General features: G+C 35.2%; 1 protein-coding gene across 3 annotated transcripts in view; it reads right to left on the bottom strand.

Moving 5' to 3' along the window:
• Positions 1-18063, bottom strand: part of CEP126 (centrosomal protein 126) — a 61938-nt gene extending 43875 nt beyond the window's left edge. For all 3 annotated transcript variants that reach the window (XM_010977798.3, XM_064492845.1, XM_031460624.2), the window contains exons 1-3: positions 17693-18063; positions 11187-11306; positions 728-873 (exon numbers count right to left, since the gene is read on the bottom strand). In XM_010977798.3, coding sequence (XP_010976100.2) covers positions 728-873; positions 11187-11306; positions 17693-17820 — 394 coding nt within the window. In that variant the 5' untranslated portion in view covers positions 17821-18063. The remainder of the gene's footprint in view (positions 1-727; positions 874-11186; positions 11307-17692) is intronic.
• Between the last annotated feature and the right edge of the window lie 583 nt (positions 18064-18646).

Raw genomic sequence — 18646 nt, 5'->3', positions numbered from 1 at the left:
TAATTATTTATATTACTATCATCTCCAAAATAAGCTGTGAGATCTTTAATGATAGAGTACCATTAGATTTTTTTGTTTCTCAGCATTTCAGCTTAGCCCAGGGCTAAGTACAACATAGCACAGCATGTTTGCTGAATACATAAAGATTCGCTTGTCCTTTTCCTTTTGAAGCTTTGACATTTTGTTGCTAGTTCTATGTTACTATTTAAGGCATAAAAAATGTAGATGTGATACCAAAGAATCAAATGTAATCATTTCAAAATTTTTAATTTGTTCCGGGCTTAGATTGTTGGATTATGTCACTATGCAGACTTTCCTTTTATTTTACCAGTTGTTTGAATATGAATTTTAAAAAAAATCTGCACAAAATGCCAAAATGAATGTGACACTAATTTCCTAAACCTAAATGCTAAATTTTCTTTTAATATTAAACTATTTTTTAAGTCAGTTCTAAAAAGACAAAACATTGTAAGCCAGTATGAAATAGAATCAAACTTGTGAGCTTTCCAAATTTACCAATAGAGCCAACGAAAATTCATTCTCTGAATTAAACCTAAATCAGACAGCAATTTTTCATTTGGTTAAAGTCCTGTTACTCAAATGGCACAGTGGTCTTTTGAGTCTGAATTTCTACTTTGTTTCTTAATTTATCATTTTATTGTCTACTCAAGTTCAATGTGATTATAACTTTCATTTTTGTTTTCAATTATTCTATAAACTAAGGCACCTGCTCTCCTCCTCTGTGAAAGAGGAATATGGGCACGCTGGAATTTTTCAGTGACTTCTTCAAACTTCTGCTTCCTTTGTTGAAGTATTTGTTCTCTGATTTGGTGTTCTTTTTCTTCTTGTTCTTTTCGTTTCTCTTCAAAAGCTCTATATTTAAAATGTGATGTAGATAACAGAATTAGTTTTAAAAATTTCAATACAGAAATTAGTTTCAAAATAACACACTTATTATATAATAGTATTTTCACATTTCAAAAGTTTAATCACTTAGAAATAACAAATTTGAAATTCAAAAAAGTCCCTTTGCTAAGAATTTAATTATCTTTGCAAGTGGTAATTTCAGAACCTTCTCCAGGTCTCTTGCAACTAAGAGAAGGCTCTGCAATGAGGTGTCTTCTAATTTTGGGCAGCCCTGCACACACTTCTTACTTCCACTTTCTAAGCCCTGATGTGGAAAAAATCTTTTCTAAAATGCTACAGTATTTTCTGTAATGTGAAGAACTAACTCACACTGGTTATTAGTTCTAATTCATCAGTAAAAGAAGCAGCCTTGCAAATTATGGAGTAGCCAAGGTAATACTGTATATTTCTCTTTTTCTTTTAGACCAAAAGTTTCAAATTGGCAGTCATGTTAAGTCTGAACTGTGCTAAAAATCCAGACAATTTACATAAAACTCTTGATTCTCAACTTCTCTTGAAAATATGAAAGATCTGGCAACCCTGAACTCATTCACACATGGTTATAAATACCTGCCCATAATTTTTACCATTCTTTATTTTCCCTAGCTTTCCTGTTTCATTTATTTATGATTGCCCTCAGGCATTTGAGTTTATATTCAAATAATTAATTTCAAGGAATTAATTTTGTTCATAGAAATGTGTATGCTTGAGTGATTCAACAGCTGTCTTCTGGATAATGAGAAAATGAAGAAGCAAGCCTAAAATGCACTGGAGAGAAAGCTCCAAGTGACTTCTTGGGAATACATGGGGTTGGAGGGGTGATTGGTAAGAATTCTTTAAAATTTTAGTGCCATAGGTTACTTTTAACCACCCTTCTAAAGACCCCTGCTGGCTGGAGCATTATTTCAGCTTAAATAAAGCAGATTTAGGGAACTCTTATTCTGGGCTGTAGGGATAAGGATCCTCAAGTGGTCCAGCCCTCACAGTAGATAGGAGGTAGTGGTGTGGTACCATAGGTGGGAGAGATTTCTACCTCCCCAAACAATCTCCTTCAAGAATCTCTCCAAGTCAAGACAAAGAAGGCTGCATTCACAACTTGATTCAACACAGCACTAGCCAGAGCAATTAAGTTAAGGGGAAAAAAAGGCACTTAAATTAGAAAGGAAAAAGTAAAATTTTCTCTATTCACAGATGACATGATATTATGTGTAGAAAACCCATGAGATTCCACAAAACACTGTTAACAAATTCAGCCAAGTTTTAGGATACAAAATCAACACATAAAAATCATTTGTGTTTCTATACACCAACAATGAACAATTTGGAAAGGAAATTAAAATAATTCCATTTACAATATTACCAAAAAGAACAAAATACTTAGGAATAAACTTAACCCAGGAGGTGAAAGACTTGCACATGGAAACTATGAAACATTGATGATCTTGTCAACAGTTGTAATTTTCTGTGTGTGTGTGTGTGTGTCTGTGTCTGTGTCTGTGTGTAGCCTACTTTGATACTTTCATCCTTGATTTCCACTAGGTTAGAGGCAGGTAACCTTTGAGGAAAGAGGAAGGCAGAGGTTCAAGTTGCACATGAAACTTAAGACACCTAAACTGGACATAACTATAAAGAAAGAACTGGAAATTGAGAAAAGAAAAATAAACCATATGGCAGACCAGCTAACTTTTTTTAATGCAGCCTTTGAAGACAGGTAAAGAAAACATAGGTAACTAAATGGATGTATTAATAGAGTATTCTACTTTCTCTTAGGAGACTTGTTTGACAAAAGCTGATAGTCAGTTCAGAAAGATAGTTTCCAATGAACCATGACTATGCAGTGTCTCTCTTATAACCAACAGAATGTTATAGAAGTCATGCTGTGTGACATCCCAGGTGATATCAGAAACTTTGCAGCTTCCAACTTGTTCGTTTGGAATGCTTGCTCTAGGAAAAGCCAGACTCCATGTAAGAAGTTGAGTGATCTTGAGATCACCATGTGGAGAAGTCCAAACCAGCTAAAGGGGGAGAGAGAGTATGGACAGACACTCCTGGCTAGCCTCCAGCTGTTCTAGCTATTCCAGCTCAAACACAAAATATGTGACAAGAAGCCATCTTGGATGTCCAGCTCAGTAGAACTCCACCCACAGCCAAAATCTGAGTGCAACAGCATGAGATTCCCAAGTGAGAATCAACCACCTGAACCAGTCAACAAACAGAACTGTAATAAATCATTTTAAGCCACTAAGTTATAGGTGGTTTGTTATAATATCAGGAAATGATCAGAATAATTTTAATCCACTATATTTAAAAACCAGTTAACATTTATTTAGTGGGGATGAGGATAAATCTTTATCAATAAAAAATTGTTTACTTCTATATTTATGCTAATTATAAAGAATTTATTAATCTATCTATTGTATTTGCTTTTCCAACTAGGAAAAGTTAAGGAGTATATTAGAAATTGGTATTTTGATAATAAAATATTGTCAGTAAACAGCACTATGCCATGAATTATGCAGTTTTAGAGTATCAGTAGATTGTAACAGTCAACTTAGGGAAATGTCATTTTTATGTCTCATGGCTGACAGTATAGCATGTAATTGCACAAAACGACTTACAACTTTTTTTAAAAACAGATGTCTGTTCTAGGGATTTTCTAGATTTTTTTATATTTTTGTATTTTTCTTCTAAAACACTGTCTCTCACTGGTAATGAGAACGATTTATAATTTATCTAGTCAGATAAGGAGGAAATCATGTATTACTAATTTTGTGATGCTTCAGTGATCCTTATAGATACAATAATAGTAGGAGAGCTTAACACCCCACTAACATCATCAGATAGATCTTCCAGACAGAAAATCAATAAGGCAATGGAAATACTAAATGACACAAAAGAACAGTTGGATTTGGTTGATATTTTTTAGGACATTACATCCCCAAAAAACAGAATATACCTTCCTTTCAACTGCTCATGGAACATTCTCTAAGATAGACCACGTACTTGGGCAAAAAGAAGCTTCAATAAATTTAAGTGGATAGAAATTATTTCAAGCATCTTCTCTGATCACAATGGCATGAAACTAGACATCAACCACAGAAAAACAAATGAGAAAAAAATGACAGCACAGAGAATAAACAACATGCTACTAAAAAAACCAATGGGCCACTGATGAAATCAAAGAAGAAATTAAAAAATACTTTAAGACAAATGACAATGAAAACCCAACCACACAAAATCTATGGGATGCAGCAAAAGTAGTCTGAAGAGGGAAGTTCATAGTGATACAGGCCTTCCTCAAAAAAGAAGAAAAAAATCTCAAGTAAACAACCTAACTATCACCTAAAAGAATTAGAAAAAGAAGAACAAACAAAGCCTAAAGTCAGCAAAAGGAAAGAAATAATAAAGATGAGGGAGGAAATAAATAAAAATAGAGATGAAAAAAATAGAAAAAAATCAATAAAACCAAGAGCTGGGTTTTAGAAAGAGTAAACAAAATTGACAAACCTCTGGCCAGGTTCACCAGGAAGAAAAGAGAGAGGACATGAATAAACAAAATAAGAAATGAAAATGGAGAAATTACAACCAACACCACAGAAATACAAAAAATCATAAGAGAATACTATGAAGAACTATATGGCAATAAATTGGACAACTTAGAAGAAATGCACAAGTTTCTAGAAACATATAGTCCACCAAAACTGAATCAAGAAGAAATAGATAATTTGAACAGACCCATCACTAGAAGTGAAATAGAATCAACAATAAAAAAACTCCCTGCAAACAAAAGTCCAGGACCAGATGGCTTCACTGGGGAATTCTATCAAACATACAAAGAAGAGCTCATACCAATCCTTTTCAAACTCCTCCAAAAGACTGAAGAGGAGGGAACACTCCCAAACTCATTCTATGAAGTCACCATCATCCTGATATCAAAGCCAGACAAAGACACTACCAAAAAAAGAAAGCCATAGGCCAATATCGTTGATGAACACAGATGCAAAAATCCTCAACAAAATATTAGCAAACAGAATCCAATAACACATAAAAAAGATCATACACCATGATCAAGTTGGATTCATCCCAGGGACACAAGGATGGTTCAATACATGCAAATCAATCAATGTGATATACGACATCAACAGGAGAAAGGACAAAAATCATATGATCATCTCAATAGATGCAGGAAGAGCATTTGATAAAATTCAACATCCATTTATGATAAAAATTCTAGCCAATGTGGGTATAGAGGGAACATCTCTTAACATAATAAAAGCTATTTATGACAAACCTACAGCCAGCATAATGCTCAATGGTGATAAGCTGAAAGCTTTTCTGCTAAAATCTGGAACAAGACAAGGATGCCCACTCTCACCACTTCTATTCAATATGATATTGGAAGTCCTAGCCACAACAATTAGACATGAAAAAGAAATAACAGGGATCCAAATTGGAAGAGAAGATGTAAAACTGTCATTATATGTGGATAACATGATACTATATATAGAAAATTCTAAAGGTTCCACTCAAAAACTACTAGAACTGATAAAAGAATCTGGTAAGGTAGCAGGATCCAAGATTAATATACAGAAGTCAGTGGCATTTCTTTACACTAACAATGAAATATCAGAAAAGGAATGCAAAGAAACAATCTCTTTTAAAATTGCATCCAAAAAAAAAAAATACTCGGGAATAAATATGACCAAGGAAGTGGAAGACTTATATGAGGAGAACTACAAAACACGGACCAAGGATATTAAAGATGACTTAAAGAAAAGGAAAGATATCCCATGTTCTTGGATTGGAAGAATTAATATTGTTTAAATGGCCACACTATCCACAGCAATCTACAGATTTAATGCAATCTCTATCAAATCACTCAGGATATTTTTCACAGAACTAGAACAAATAATCCTAAAATTTATATAGAATCACAAAAGACCCAGAATTGCCAAAGCAATATTGAATAAGAAGAATGAAGCTGGAGGCATAACCTTCCCAGACTTCAGACAATACTACAGAGCTACGATAATCAAAACAGCATGGTATTGGTACAAAAACAGACATATGGACCAATGGAACAGAATAGAGAGCCTAGAAATAAACCCACAGACTTTTGGTCAATTAAACTTTGACAAAGGAGGCAAGAATATACAATGGAGTAAAGACAGTCTCTTCAGCAAATGGTGTTAACTGGACAGCTGCATGTAAATCACTAAGTTAGAACACTTCCTCACACCACACACAAAAATAAACTCAAAATGGCTTAAAGACTGGAACGTAAGACAAGACACTACAAACCTCTTAGAATAAAACACAGGCAAAACATTCTCTGACATAAATCTCAGCAAAGTTCTTCCAGGGCAGTCTACCCAGGCAATAGAAATAAAAGTAAAAATAAACAAATAGGACCTAATCAAACTTACAAGCTTTTGCACAGCAAAGGAAACCATAAGCAAAACAAAAAGACAACCGACAGAATAGGAGAAAATATTTGCAAAAGATGAAACTGACAAGGGCTTAATTTCCAGAATATATAAACTGCTCATACAACTTAATAGGAAAAAAACAAACAACCCAATCCAAAAATGGGCAGAAGACCTAAACAATTCTCCAATGAAGACATACATATGGCTAATAGGCACATGAAAAAATGCTCAATATCACTAATTATCAGAGAAATGCAAATCAAAACTACAATGAGGTATCACTTCACAACAGTCAGACTGGCCATCATTCAAAAGTCCATGAACAATAAATGCTGGAGAGGGTGTGGAGAAAGGGAACTCTCCTATACTGCTGGTGGGAATGTAGTTTGGTGCAGCCATTATGGAAAACAGTATGGAGATTCCCCAAAGGACTAAAAATAGATCAGAACACTTTTAAAAGCAGTTATCTATTATTTTAACTTAATAATTTATCTGCTGAGGATATAACAGTAAGTAAAAAACATATGGTCTATGTAGTTATTTATAATCTACTGAGGCAAGCTAACAAAACCAAGTAAACAAAGAGTTAATAATTGTTGTGAGTGCTATGAAGTAAAACTCTAGTCCATGACAGGGAACCAAGGAAACTCACTTCAAATAAAGTAAACAGGGAACATTTCTCTGGAGACATGACATTTAAGCTAAAATTTTTAGAATAAAGAGGCCAGTTATGAAAAGAATAGGGGGGTGGAAATGATCTATAGGCAGAAGACAGCATGCAAAAGTCTGTGTTGGGGGAAAAAATTACCATTTTTGAGAAACTGAGAAAATACCACCAGTTCAACAAAGTTTGTCAATGACGAACGATGAATGATGAATTTTCCTTGCTATAATTAGAAAATCCTTTTGATAGCAAATTACCATCACTATTATTTAATATTGTTCCACAGTGGCCCCGTTCTCTAGGATAAAATGTATACAGACAGCAATAATAATTTCACACAACACTTTCTTGGACTGTAGGAAATGAAGCCTGTGATAGACTGAAACAAGTTAAACCAGGGATGGAATGTGAGCAAAAGGCAGAAGTTTCCACTCCTAAACTCAATAATGGGCCCAATAATAAAAAAGGTTTAATAAGTAATTGCACTGATGATTAGTATAGTTCCTTCCTTATTCACTTAATGAGTAGTTACTGATTTTCTTTTATGCTATTATGCACCAGGCACCATGGTAAGTGCTGTGAAATGGAAGGAGCTGGTGATAAAAACAAGAAATACAGCATCTCCACCATTGTAGGTTTTAGAGTTGGTAGAGTATGTTGCCGCATCCCATTAACCCCGGGATTAGCCTTTTTCACAGAAGCAGCACGGTCTACCTTGGCAACATAAAACAGTTTTTTGTTGATAAATAAAAATTGTATGTATTAAAGGTTCACAACATGATATTTTGCAATACATACATATACACTATGAGATGATTACAACAATCAAACTAATTAATATATCCATCATCTCCCATAGTGACTCTTTTGTGTGTGTGTGTGGTGAGAACACGGGCTCTACTCTCTTAGCAATACATTATTATTAACTATAGTCACTATTCCACTGTTCCTATGAATTCAAAACTTTTTTTGGATTCTATATATAAGGGAAAGATAATGCAATATTTGTCTTTCTGTGTCTGGTCTTACTTTGTACAATGTCCTCCGGGTTCATTCATGTTGTTGCAAATGACAGGATTTCCCTCTTTTTAAGGTTAATGTTTTATGATAGATAGATAGATAGACAGACAGACAGACACATATAGATATAGATACACTTAGCACATTTTCTTTACCCACTCATCTGTTGACAGACATTCAGATTGGGTACTGTGAATAATGTGTCTTAGCAACTTTTGAGGGGTCAATTTACAGTTCTGCCTCATGAAACATGTAGATCACCTTAGTTCAAAGCGAGATGCCCATATGTCAAACTGTTTGTTCTGGTTTCCCAGAGTATAATTTTCTTCTGTTGGAAATACTCTTTAAGAAGGGAACAAATAGCCACCATGGCAATAACTTTCTTTAACAGTAGAACCCAAGCAGTAGCAATTAACACTAACTGAGCTCACAGGGACACAGGCAGGACTGGAGATCTGTCCTTTTGTGATGCATTTCTTTTTTCTGTTTGGAACCATAATGTAGATTTAGACAGCTACAACTTTCTAGAGATATGATCATATTTAACTTTAAAACTCAATTATATCTTGAGACAGAAATTAAGAACATTTTAAAATAGGATAAAATATTACTCTTTTAAATTAAAAATACAATTGGAGAAAAATATTTCTTAAAGTATAACATTTTTAACAAACAATGGCAATATCCTATAAGAAATGAAACTAAACCCAAGAATATACTCTCAATTTTCACTACTTGGCAAAGAAGCATATATGTCCCAGAGGTTATTAATCTTAGACTTGCTGAGACTTAAAATTATTTGAAATCCCAAAAGTCTATATTGAATATCGTATTTCCAACTTATTGTCTGTTATTTGAGTGGAAAAAAAAATGAAAAATAAAAAATCACCCTAACACACTACTGGAAGAGAAAATACCTAAACAACAAAGGTCAATATTCTGATTTAACACGTAGATTTAGTGATGCACATACTACAAAGGGAAAGTATAATAGCAATTCATTTCTCTGAAGGCTGAGGTGTCAGCCAAAATAAACATGCCAATATCAATTAACTAAAGCTTATACATTTTAATCATGAGTCTTTTAGGTCCTTATTCACATAGAAACTTGCCTTAGATTCAGTTCCAACAAAATCCTCTGTTTACTTAGGTAATAATGTATTAGAAATATAAAAGAAGAAAGGTGAGGGAGCTTCTAGAAGGAAAAAATACCAACATCACAAAGAAATGAATTTTCTTTTTGAAAGGTGGAGGGGAAGCAGACTGGCTAGGGACTTCAGGACCTGAGGAACAATACGGTGGTGAGTTCCCTGGGTTTACTTTTGGCTTCACATATTCCACACTTGGAGTGGGAGAAACAGGCAACCTGGAAATGTCAACAGGAGGAAAAGGCCAATCCAACAAGACAGAAAACTTTTAGATAGTAATCCTACTACTCCGTCCAAACACAACTCCAAACTCCATCATTTTCACAAATAGACAATGCATCTACCCCATATTTCATGTTCACCGAGTAATTCATTCCACGATTCTCTAGGTAATTTTCTTCTGCCAATAAGTTATTTAAGGAATCTTTTTCATTTAGATTCTAGTGACTCTTCCAAACTGCTTGTCTCTCATCACTTGGTAGAGTTTCCTCTTCCCTTTATTTGAGCAGTTTTCCACACTCTTTCTTATTCTGCCAGTTAGTTATTTGTTACATAGGAATTCTGTCTGTCATCTGAACTTTTAAGTCCACATCCTTACATTATATTGTTTTTAAACTATCTGAAGGCTCCTTTTCCGTTATTTACTTCTTAAAATTTATTTCAATTTCTTTTCCTCATGAAATCACATTAAATTATCCTCTATATTTTCTACATCAGAATTCTTATGGGTGTTTGATGAGAGAAGACAGGTAGGAACTTTATGAATCAAATTCCTTATATAAGGCCTGCTGTTCATTCAGCAAGACAATTATTAGAAAACATACAATTGACAAATATTAATTTATTAATCAATAAAGCAAGCTTAAGGAAGAAGTACTATGTGACAGATAAATATTTGTAACTGCGTTCTCAACTATTGCTCTCTAACATTAAGTGTTTTGCTCTACATAACAATCCCTTGAAACAGACAGTATTAATTCTAATCATAAATGAGAAACTGAAGAAAAGAGATGAAATCATTTGTTCAAACTCATGGAGCTAGGGTTTAAACCTAGGATCTCTGACTCCAAAGTCCATGATGACCCTTTTGACATATGATTATTCATCTTTACTGAACACCTAGCATGTGCCTTTTGTAGGCTTCAGGAACTGAAAAGTAGGAGAAAACCAGAAATACACAAATAAAAACAAAAATGAAAACAAGCTTCATTAAATAATTTCAACTACACCAGGCAATGTAGAGTTAATCTAAAGAGAACAATAATGCCAGAAAAAAATTACAGATAAACAATTTTATATTCCCCAGATGGGATTTGCAACATATGCCCAATGATGTAGTTAATAAACTCTAGAGATTTTCTGCTATTCATGTATTGTAGAAATATGAACAAGGTAGCAAAAACAACAATAAAAAAATGGCATAACCACTGTCTAAAAATACCTGATAATTCAAACAAATCCTGAAAAATTGTTCAGCAGTGATAGAATGGTTTGCATTTTTATTTTATTTAGTTTCCAATTTGTACGAGAAAACTCTTTTTTAAATGGCAATCATTTATAAAATTTTTTTAATCACATTTTCACCATTATTCTTATTTCTCTTATTTTTCTGATTGGATGAATGGGGGTAGAACATATAGAAAAATTATATATAATAATGAAATTAAAATCAAATATATTCTATTAGAGACTAAATGCTAACTGGTAATCTTTTATCAGAAAATGATACAAAAAAAGAATATATTTTACAGTCATTCTAAGAAGTGAATATGACACTGTTATAAGAAGTTCTATGACAAAAGACTGCTATGGTCACATCAGTAAACTAGACGATGTATCACTATCTTTGTGCTGTAGGCAGAAAAACAATAAAATTTAGAAAGCCACACAAATCTTGATCAGTTTTATAGATAAAGCACTGTCATGACTTGGGTTCCCAAAATGCTACAAAGTAGAGAAATGATTAATTTATAATAACTTTGATTTTTCTATGCTTCTGAATAAAATACAATTACTTACTTTTTTCTCCGGTTTGACTCCACAAAATATTTACGTGCTCGATTTCGACATATTTTTTGTTGCTGCAATAATATTTGGCGTTCTTCTTCTAAATTTTTCTCTAAATGGATTTTCATATCTCTAATGATAGCATAAAGTTAAGGATAATGGTTTGCATGTTTAGTGGATGAGGATAAATGATATACGTGGTAAATATAATTACGGCCTCATACTAATGATGTTATGACTTTTCATGGAACAATTATTATGTGTACACATTAGTGTTAGTTTATAACCGGCAGATTTTTTTTTGTAAAAAATACTCTGATTTGGTATTAAAGCTGAAGATACATCTCACTTTCTCCAGGGAAAAAAATTAATTCCTTTTAGACATCATGAGCCCAGACAAGGATTTTTCCATTCATTTTTCCATTCATTATACAGATATTTGAGTACTTATTAACAGTTACTATCTTAGACATATATATACAGAAAAATGAAAGGTTATATTTCACTAATAGATATTAGATGAATTAAACATTTCAGTAGATCCTTTAATCTACTGTATGAAAGTCATGTTCAAATATTAAAAAATCCATCAGCAATATAACTAGAAAGTTTGGGCATATTGTTCATTTACTTAGTAATAAACTCATAAGTTTAAAACTCATTAAGTTGAAAAAATACCCACTAGGAAAACCATTCATAGTAATGTTTATTCAGAAGTTTGCCAGATAAGAAAAGGAGTATTTTAGTTATCCTGATCCACTATTCATTTGCAATTTATTATATATAAAATTAAACTTTCTTTAAATAAGTTATACTGATGTGGTTAATTGATGTTCCAGTTTACTTAGTTGCATTTCCACTGTCATTATTGCATACCTTTATCAAATTTATCACAGTATTTTTCTGTTTTAGTGATTTTGCAGTTTTAAAAAGTGGCCATTCAATTACCATTTTTTCAGTACCTTACCATTAGATGTAGATGCATGTGGGATTGTACTGAAGTTATATATTGCAGGGCATGCCTATTTGTCTTTTCAGGATAAACAGTGTATTTAAATTTTTTCTACCCCAAAATAAAGGCTCCAAATCCTCTTTAAGAGTTCTATTGAATTAAGACTTTTTATATGCCGTAAATATTAATGGTAAAACAATATAAGAAATACATTCATTAATAAATTATATTGTACATAATTTGTTAGTTTAAAATGTGTTAATTTTAGGATCCTACAATGCTTCAGCATCAATATATTAAAAACTATTTTATATTTCTAAACAATTTGAACTTCTTGGTCATTTGAAACTTTGCTGACAGAAGCTTTCAATTATGTTACTTAAACCATTTTTATACTATTGGCCATAATTCATTTACCTTTATTATAAAATTTTGCACCATCTCAGCATAAACAAATAACCACATACACTCACACACATGATATTTTTACTTAAAGTTTCTTTTGAAGTTGAAACAAAAAGGGAAGGAAATCTGGTTCTTTGTTAGTACAGAAACAGCTAAAGATTTATCTTGTTTTTTAATTGAGTACTTTATTAGAAGGAGTCAGACTTCAATAAGATGGCTAACTACTATGTCACAACTTGGCACTGGGGGAAAGTACAGCTTCTTTTCAGGTTACACGTGAGCGTGGGGGGAAAAGTTACTTTGGCTCAGGTGAGCAGGACTATGATGCGTGTGGAGATAATTCTGCTTAACATGCTTAAGATCTCACCACAAGAACACAAAGAAAATCACAAATACAATGTTTGTAATAATGTTCTGACAACTATATATTGTTAGATTTTATTAAATTTCTCTATTTATATATATATGTGTATCTCTCTCTATATATATATATAATTTTGCCTGCTGAGTTATAAAAAATGCTGCTGCCTTTGCACCTTTTCAAAGTATGATATTCAAATTTTTAAAATATTAGATGGCTGGTTAATTTTTTACTTTTCATATAAGCTGTATTGTAAAGGTAATATATTTCCATAAGAATCACTGTTAAAATATTTGTTCAAAGGAAAGTAAATTTTTTTTAAAAGAAAAGTAATTTTTATATACTTAACAATACAAAACCAATCAACAAACAAACCCAAGAATACTATGGGTTGTTAGATGGGGTAACACATAATGACTATAATTTAAAAGCATAGCCTACTCTATTCTGCCTCATCCTCATCTCTTCCTCTCCCAATCTAGTCTCCCTCTAATTGGAGCCCATTTAGATTGTTTTAAGTATGTTACCATCACTAATGACTATGAATCATATAACCCACATTTTTGTGAGATTTATTAGAGCTATCCTAGTTCTTCCTCTTCTCTGTACCTCTTTTCACAGCTATGGCTCAGATGCTCTAAATCCCTTGCCTGGACTACCTCAGTAGTCTTTTACCTCTTCTCCTTACTCCTAAACTTTCCATCCTCCATCTGAACCCCAGCAAAGCCAGCTAAATATAAACCTCAGTGGACTTCTCATTTTTTGCTGTTCTCCAGAAGCTGCCTATCACCTTCATGACACATTCCAAATTTCCTGGAATATAAGGCATTCTATAAACCAGTCTATTTTTTCAATCTCATTTTTCAACATTTCCCTGCATGAATCCTATGTCCAGCCATATTAAGATACTTATTAACAGACCAAACCATGATGTAGCATGCCATTATCTCTTGGTGCATGCTTGGCTAACTCTGCTCATTCTTGTAGGGACATTTCAAGCAGTTCCTCTCCTACAGAGCTTTTCCTAACACCCACTGGATGAACTGACACCCTCATGGGTACACCATATGTGTCTCCTCTATATTCTATAACTCCAGTGCCTGGCTTGGTGCTTAGAATATGGTAATGGCTTAATAAAAGCTTGCTGAATGATTTCCTTGGAGAAAATTCTCAGATATACTAGGACAAAAGGCATACACATTTTTACAGCTTTTAGTGCCTTACAGACAAACTGGTTTCTAAAAGGGTGGGGAGGGATAAATTGGGAGTTCAGGATTTGCAGATATTAACTACTATATATGAAACAGATAAACAACAAGGTGCCACCTATAGCACAGGAAACTATATTCAATACTTTGTAATGGCCTATAATGAAAAAGAATATGAAAGGGAATATATATATATATATATGAATCACTATGCTGTAACCAGAAATTAATATAACACTGCAAATCGACTATACCTCAATTTTAAAAAATTAAAAGAGTTCTAAAAATTTACATGTCATTAGCAATATATGAATTCAGTTTCAAACCTCATGAGCATAGGGCAGTATTTCTTCTTTTTTAGGAAGACCAGATGGGAAGTCATGTTTTATTATGTGTATATATTAACAGAATAGAATACTTTCCATATTTGACTGCTGATTTTTATCTTCCTCTTTGGTGAACTGTTAGTTCAGAGTTAGTGGCCATTTATTTATTGAGAACTTCATTAAAAAACAATTTCAATAAATTCAATAGAAATAGAATAGTGTAAATATTAACTCTCTATTATAGTTACAAGTATTTTCCTCAGATAGTTCATTTTAATTATACAATTTCCCCTTATACTAAAATTTCAAATTAATGAGTTATCTTTGAAATAGTTTTCATCTGAAATTTCTTCTTTCTTTTTAAAAGGTAAAATTGTATACCTTCAAACCATGAAAAATGTGAAATCTATTTTCTGTAAGTTTTCCTTTACAATTTTGTAGTTATTTTTATATTTATCCTTTTTATCAGCTCAAGTTAATTTTGGAATGCAGTACAAAGTGTGACTCAAGGTAGAGACAGTGAATTTGGACCACTCTTTTTAGAAGTTTGAATAGACAGGTGATAACAGAGCAGAGTTAAAAAGGTTTGATTACTAACCTTAAGGATAGCCAAGACCTGAGTGTTTATAGATTGAAGGGAAAGGTCATTAGAGAAAAGTTGGAAGTAAATTGTAAGAGAGAGATGGGATATCCCTTCTCTGATGACGTGGTAAGACAGTCTACTGAGAGAGTGAGGGGAGCTGATCAAGATGTGGCATAGGCATCAATTAAGAGGAACAAGAGAGAACCCTGATCTTGTTATAGTGAAGCAGGACCCCATCAAGCTGTAGCAAGTGCTAGTCTACTGTTTTGTGATTTTTCTCTGATAGCATTTTTATTATCCGAGTGAAGGAGTGGAGAAATAGGATTAGAGTAGTGACTGGGTGGTTGAGGGAGAAGAGTAAGAGTGCAAAGAACTGAGGATGGTGGTGAGACAAGATGTGTAGATAATGAAGAACAGGGTATAAACTGGGTAGGGAATAGACAGGCAAGGTGGGTGCTAGGGTAAAATGGAAGGGGAAAAGACTGGGGTATTTATGGGGAAAAAAAGAGGCATGAAGGGGACATGAAAATCTTCACTTTTTTAAAAAACAAACTTTATTCTATTTCTATTTGAATTCTTATAAAAAACTGAAATGCTAGAACTTTAGTTAGTTTTCATTAGGGGAACTTTATAAGGTTTTGTTCTTCTATAGCCTTTAGAATCAGGAAATTCTGACTCCAGTGAGAAAACATCTTCAACAGAAAGCTGGATGGCTTCTGAGTACTGAGTTCATATTTCGAAGTTATGTAGAACTTTTACCAAGCCACTTCACTTATTTTAAGACTACAGTTCATTTTTTCATTTCCTCATTCATTCAATACATTTGCACACCTACTTTGTACCAGGTATCCAATGAGAAATATTACAGACACTAAGAACATTCAAAATAATACAAAAGGTGTTTGTTTCTCTAACTAGTAATATGATATTCTTGATTTAGTGTCTTTATTACGTTCAAAAGGAACTCGTCTTTCCCAATGTGAATATGTATACATGTACAGACCACATATTTTAATATATAATAGGAAATATATATAAACTAGCAAAAATGTATATTATTTTATATATCATATACACATATAGATGCATATATATACACATACTAGCAAAAGTTGTTGGATTTTATCAAAGCCTCTGGGCATCTATTGAAATGATCATTTACAACTTTCTTAATTTTAGCTTTATATTTAGTATTCAGGTATATTATTAGAATGCATTTCTTTACAGGAAACCATCTGGAATTCTAGAATTATGTCTATTTGGTTTTGTTCATTTGAGGTACTGCTGAATTCTATTTACAAGTATTTTCTTTCTTGTATCAACTTTCATACCATATAAGTTAAAAAAACTGTCTATGACCATTTTATTAATGAAAATGGACAGTAAAGATAACTGTCAATGAGCCACTTACAATGCTTCCCTATTTTCTGATTTAGAGATAAATCAGGGTCAGTGTAATAGGAGTTCAGTGTCCACGAAAATACCATGTCAAGGAGACAGAATCAAATCCATGCAGAAAACAATACAGATAATTTCAGAATACACATTGAGAGAAGACAGTTTTGAGGAGTAGCAAGGGCAAAAGCCAAAGTGAACAGAGTTAATACTGACTACCTGAAAAGAAGCTGTTTTTGCAGGTTACCATTTTGAGAAGTTGACTAATGAAAGACAAAAGGGATAGAAGCTTGAGGAAACCATGATTAGAGGAGGATATTTTACCATTTGTTAAGCTTGGTACGTATCTGTCTTCCTCACTAGAGTTGCATCCCCAGCACCTAGCCAAAGAGCAAGCAGAGTTAAAACTGGTTGTTGACTTGCTTTTAAAACTGCAACATCTCAGAAGAGGGAGACAGTAAGGATAGGAAAATGGGGGTTCACTTGGAAAGAGAAGACACTCCATTCCCTGACAAGAATGATTATATGGCACCATCACTACCAACCAAGTCCTTTGAGAGTACAAAGGTTAAATCCTAATTATCATGACATTCTCTGACGGAACAAACATGGTTTACATATTTTGAAAACAAAACTTTCACCCTTTCAATCTTCTACAGTGCACCCCCAGCAATTTCAAAGGTGGGCTCGGCCAATTTTTAGGAAAAGGTCAGAGATAGTCTAGCCTGAAGCCTCCAGGTCCTCCGCTTCTCAATTTCTGTCTGCTGTCTCTCTGACAACCGACTGGGCAGAGGATGGAAAACAAAACAAATCCCAACTGTGTGAGGCTTTAGCAGCTCTGGTAAATCAATTAGGGATGTGGTAGGTTAACTGTTAAAACGTGGACTGTTTCAGGAGGGCAAAACATTTTACGTATTTGAGGAATTCTGTTCTCCAAGTAGCATGATTAATCAGGAGGTGGATAATAGGAAGAACATAAGGGCATAACTCTAGAAAGCCATAAAACAACAGAACACAAGGTGGATGTGTTTTAAAATTCACAAAAAATTTACAGCAAAGTTGAATGGGGGTGAGATAACCAGGTAGCGGGGAATGCGGTCCTAGAATCGGATAAAATAATAGTTCGGGTTTAAGGGGCCCAAGAACGATTGCTAAAGAAAATACCCGCACTAAGATGACGGGCTCGTTTCTCCCACCCTCGCATCAGTGGGAATGGGAATCGAACGGGAAAAGAGATGGGCCCCGCTTCCAACACCGCTACCCCGGCAGCCACGGCTGGGAAGGATACAGGTAAGCGCCAGGTCGGTGACGCGCGCCGCTCAGCCGAGGGCTGAGCGGGGCTCGGACGCGGGAGTCCGAGGATTCGGCGCCCAGCTCTGCCACCGCGCTCCGGGCTCCGGGCCTCCCGGCCAGCATCCTTCACCTCCGCGCCGCCTCCCGGCTCGCGCCCGGCGCCTCCCTCATGGCAGCTAGGGCTTCTCCTCCTCCTCCGCCGCCGCCCCTCCCGCACTCCGTCTCCCAGGCCCCGCGTCACTGGCGAGGGAGGGATGGCCGCGGCAGCTCTGCTTCCCGCACAGCGGCGCTCGTGGCTGGGGTGGCGACGGCAGCCGCGGCGGCGGCGACCTTGTCTGGCAGTGGCAGAGGTGGCGGCAGCGACCCCGCCACCGCCGCCGCCGCCATGTTGACAACCAACCGACGCCGCGTCCTTCGCGACCGAAACCGGGGTGGGGGGCGGGGCGGGGTATCCGAGGCAGCCAATAGGAGGCGCCGCTGCCCCCGCCGGCCGCGAGCTGCGCGCGGGGTGGGGGAGGGGAGAGCGGGCAGCAGCCCTGGCATCCCCAGGGACCGGAGTCCTTGCTGGAGTGGTGGCGCTGAACTGCGCCTCAGAGCCTGACTCAGTTCTTCCTTCCCTCCTATGAGGATGTCTTCGTGGAGATACTGAGAGCAAAATCCCCAGGTTCAGGCAGACACCACCGTGGCGGGAGTCTGAAATGATTGCCTCGGGGATAATTCAGGGTTGATTTGCTGTTTAAGTATCGAGTCCTGTTGTGGGGTTTGAGGTTTAAGTGTTTCTGGGCATCACTATCCCCAAACACTATCTCTTTTAAAAAGCTCTGTGGAATGGAAATTTCCCTTCTCTGCCTTCCCTCACCCACTCCATGATGCTTCTGCCACTCCGTCTGCAGCCGTCTCCCTTGCCATTTCCCTACTTATAAGGTCTGCATTTCAAAGGCTTTTATTG

Source organism: Camelus dromedarius, chromosome 12 (assembly GCF_036321535.1).
Source record: "Camelus dromedarius isolate mCamDro1 chromosome 12, mCamDro1.pat, whole genome shotgun sequence".
Taxonomy (NCBI): Eukaryota; Metazoa; Chordata; class Mammalia; order Artiodactyla; family Camelidae; genus Camelus; species Camelus dromedarius.
Note: the sequence above shows the minus strand (reverse complement) of the source record. Positions and strands in the feature narration are given on the sequence as shown.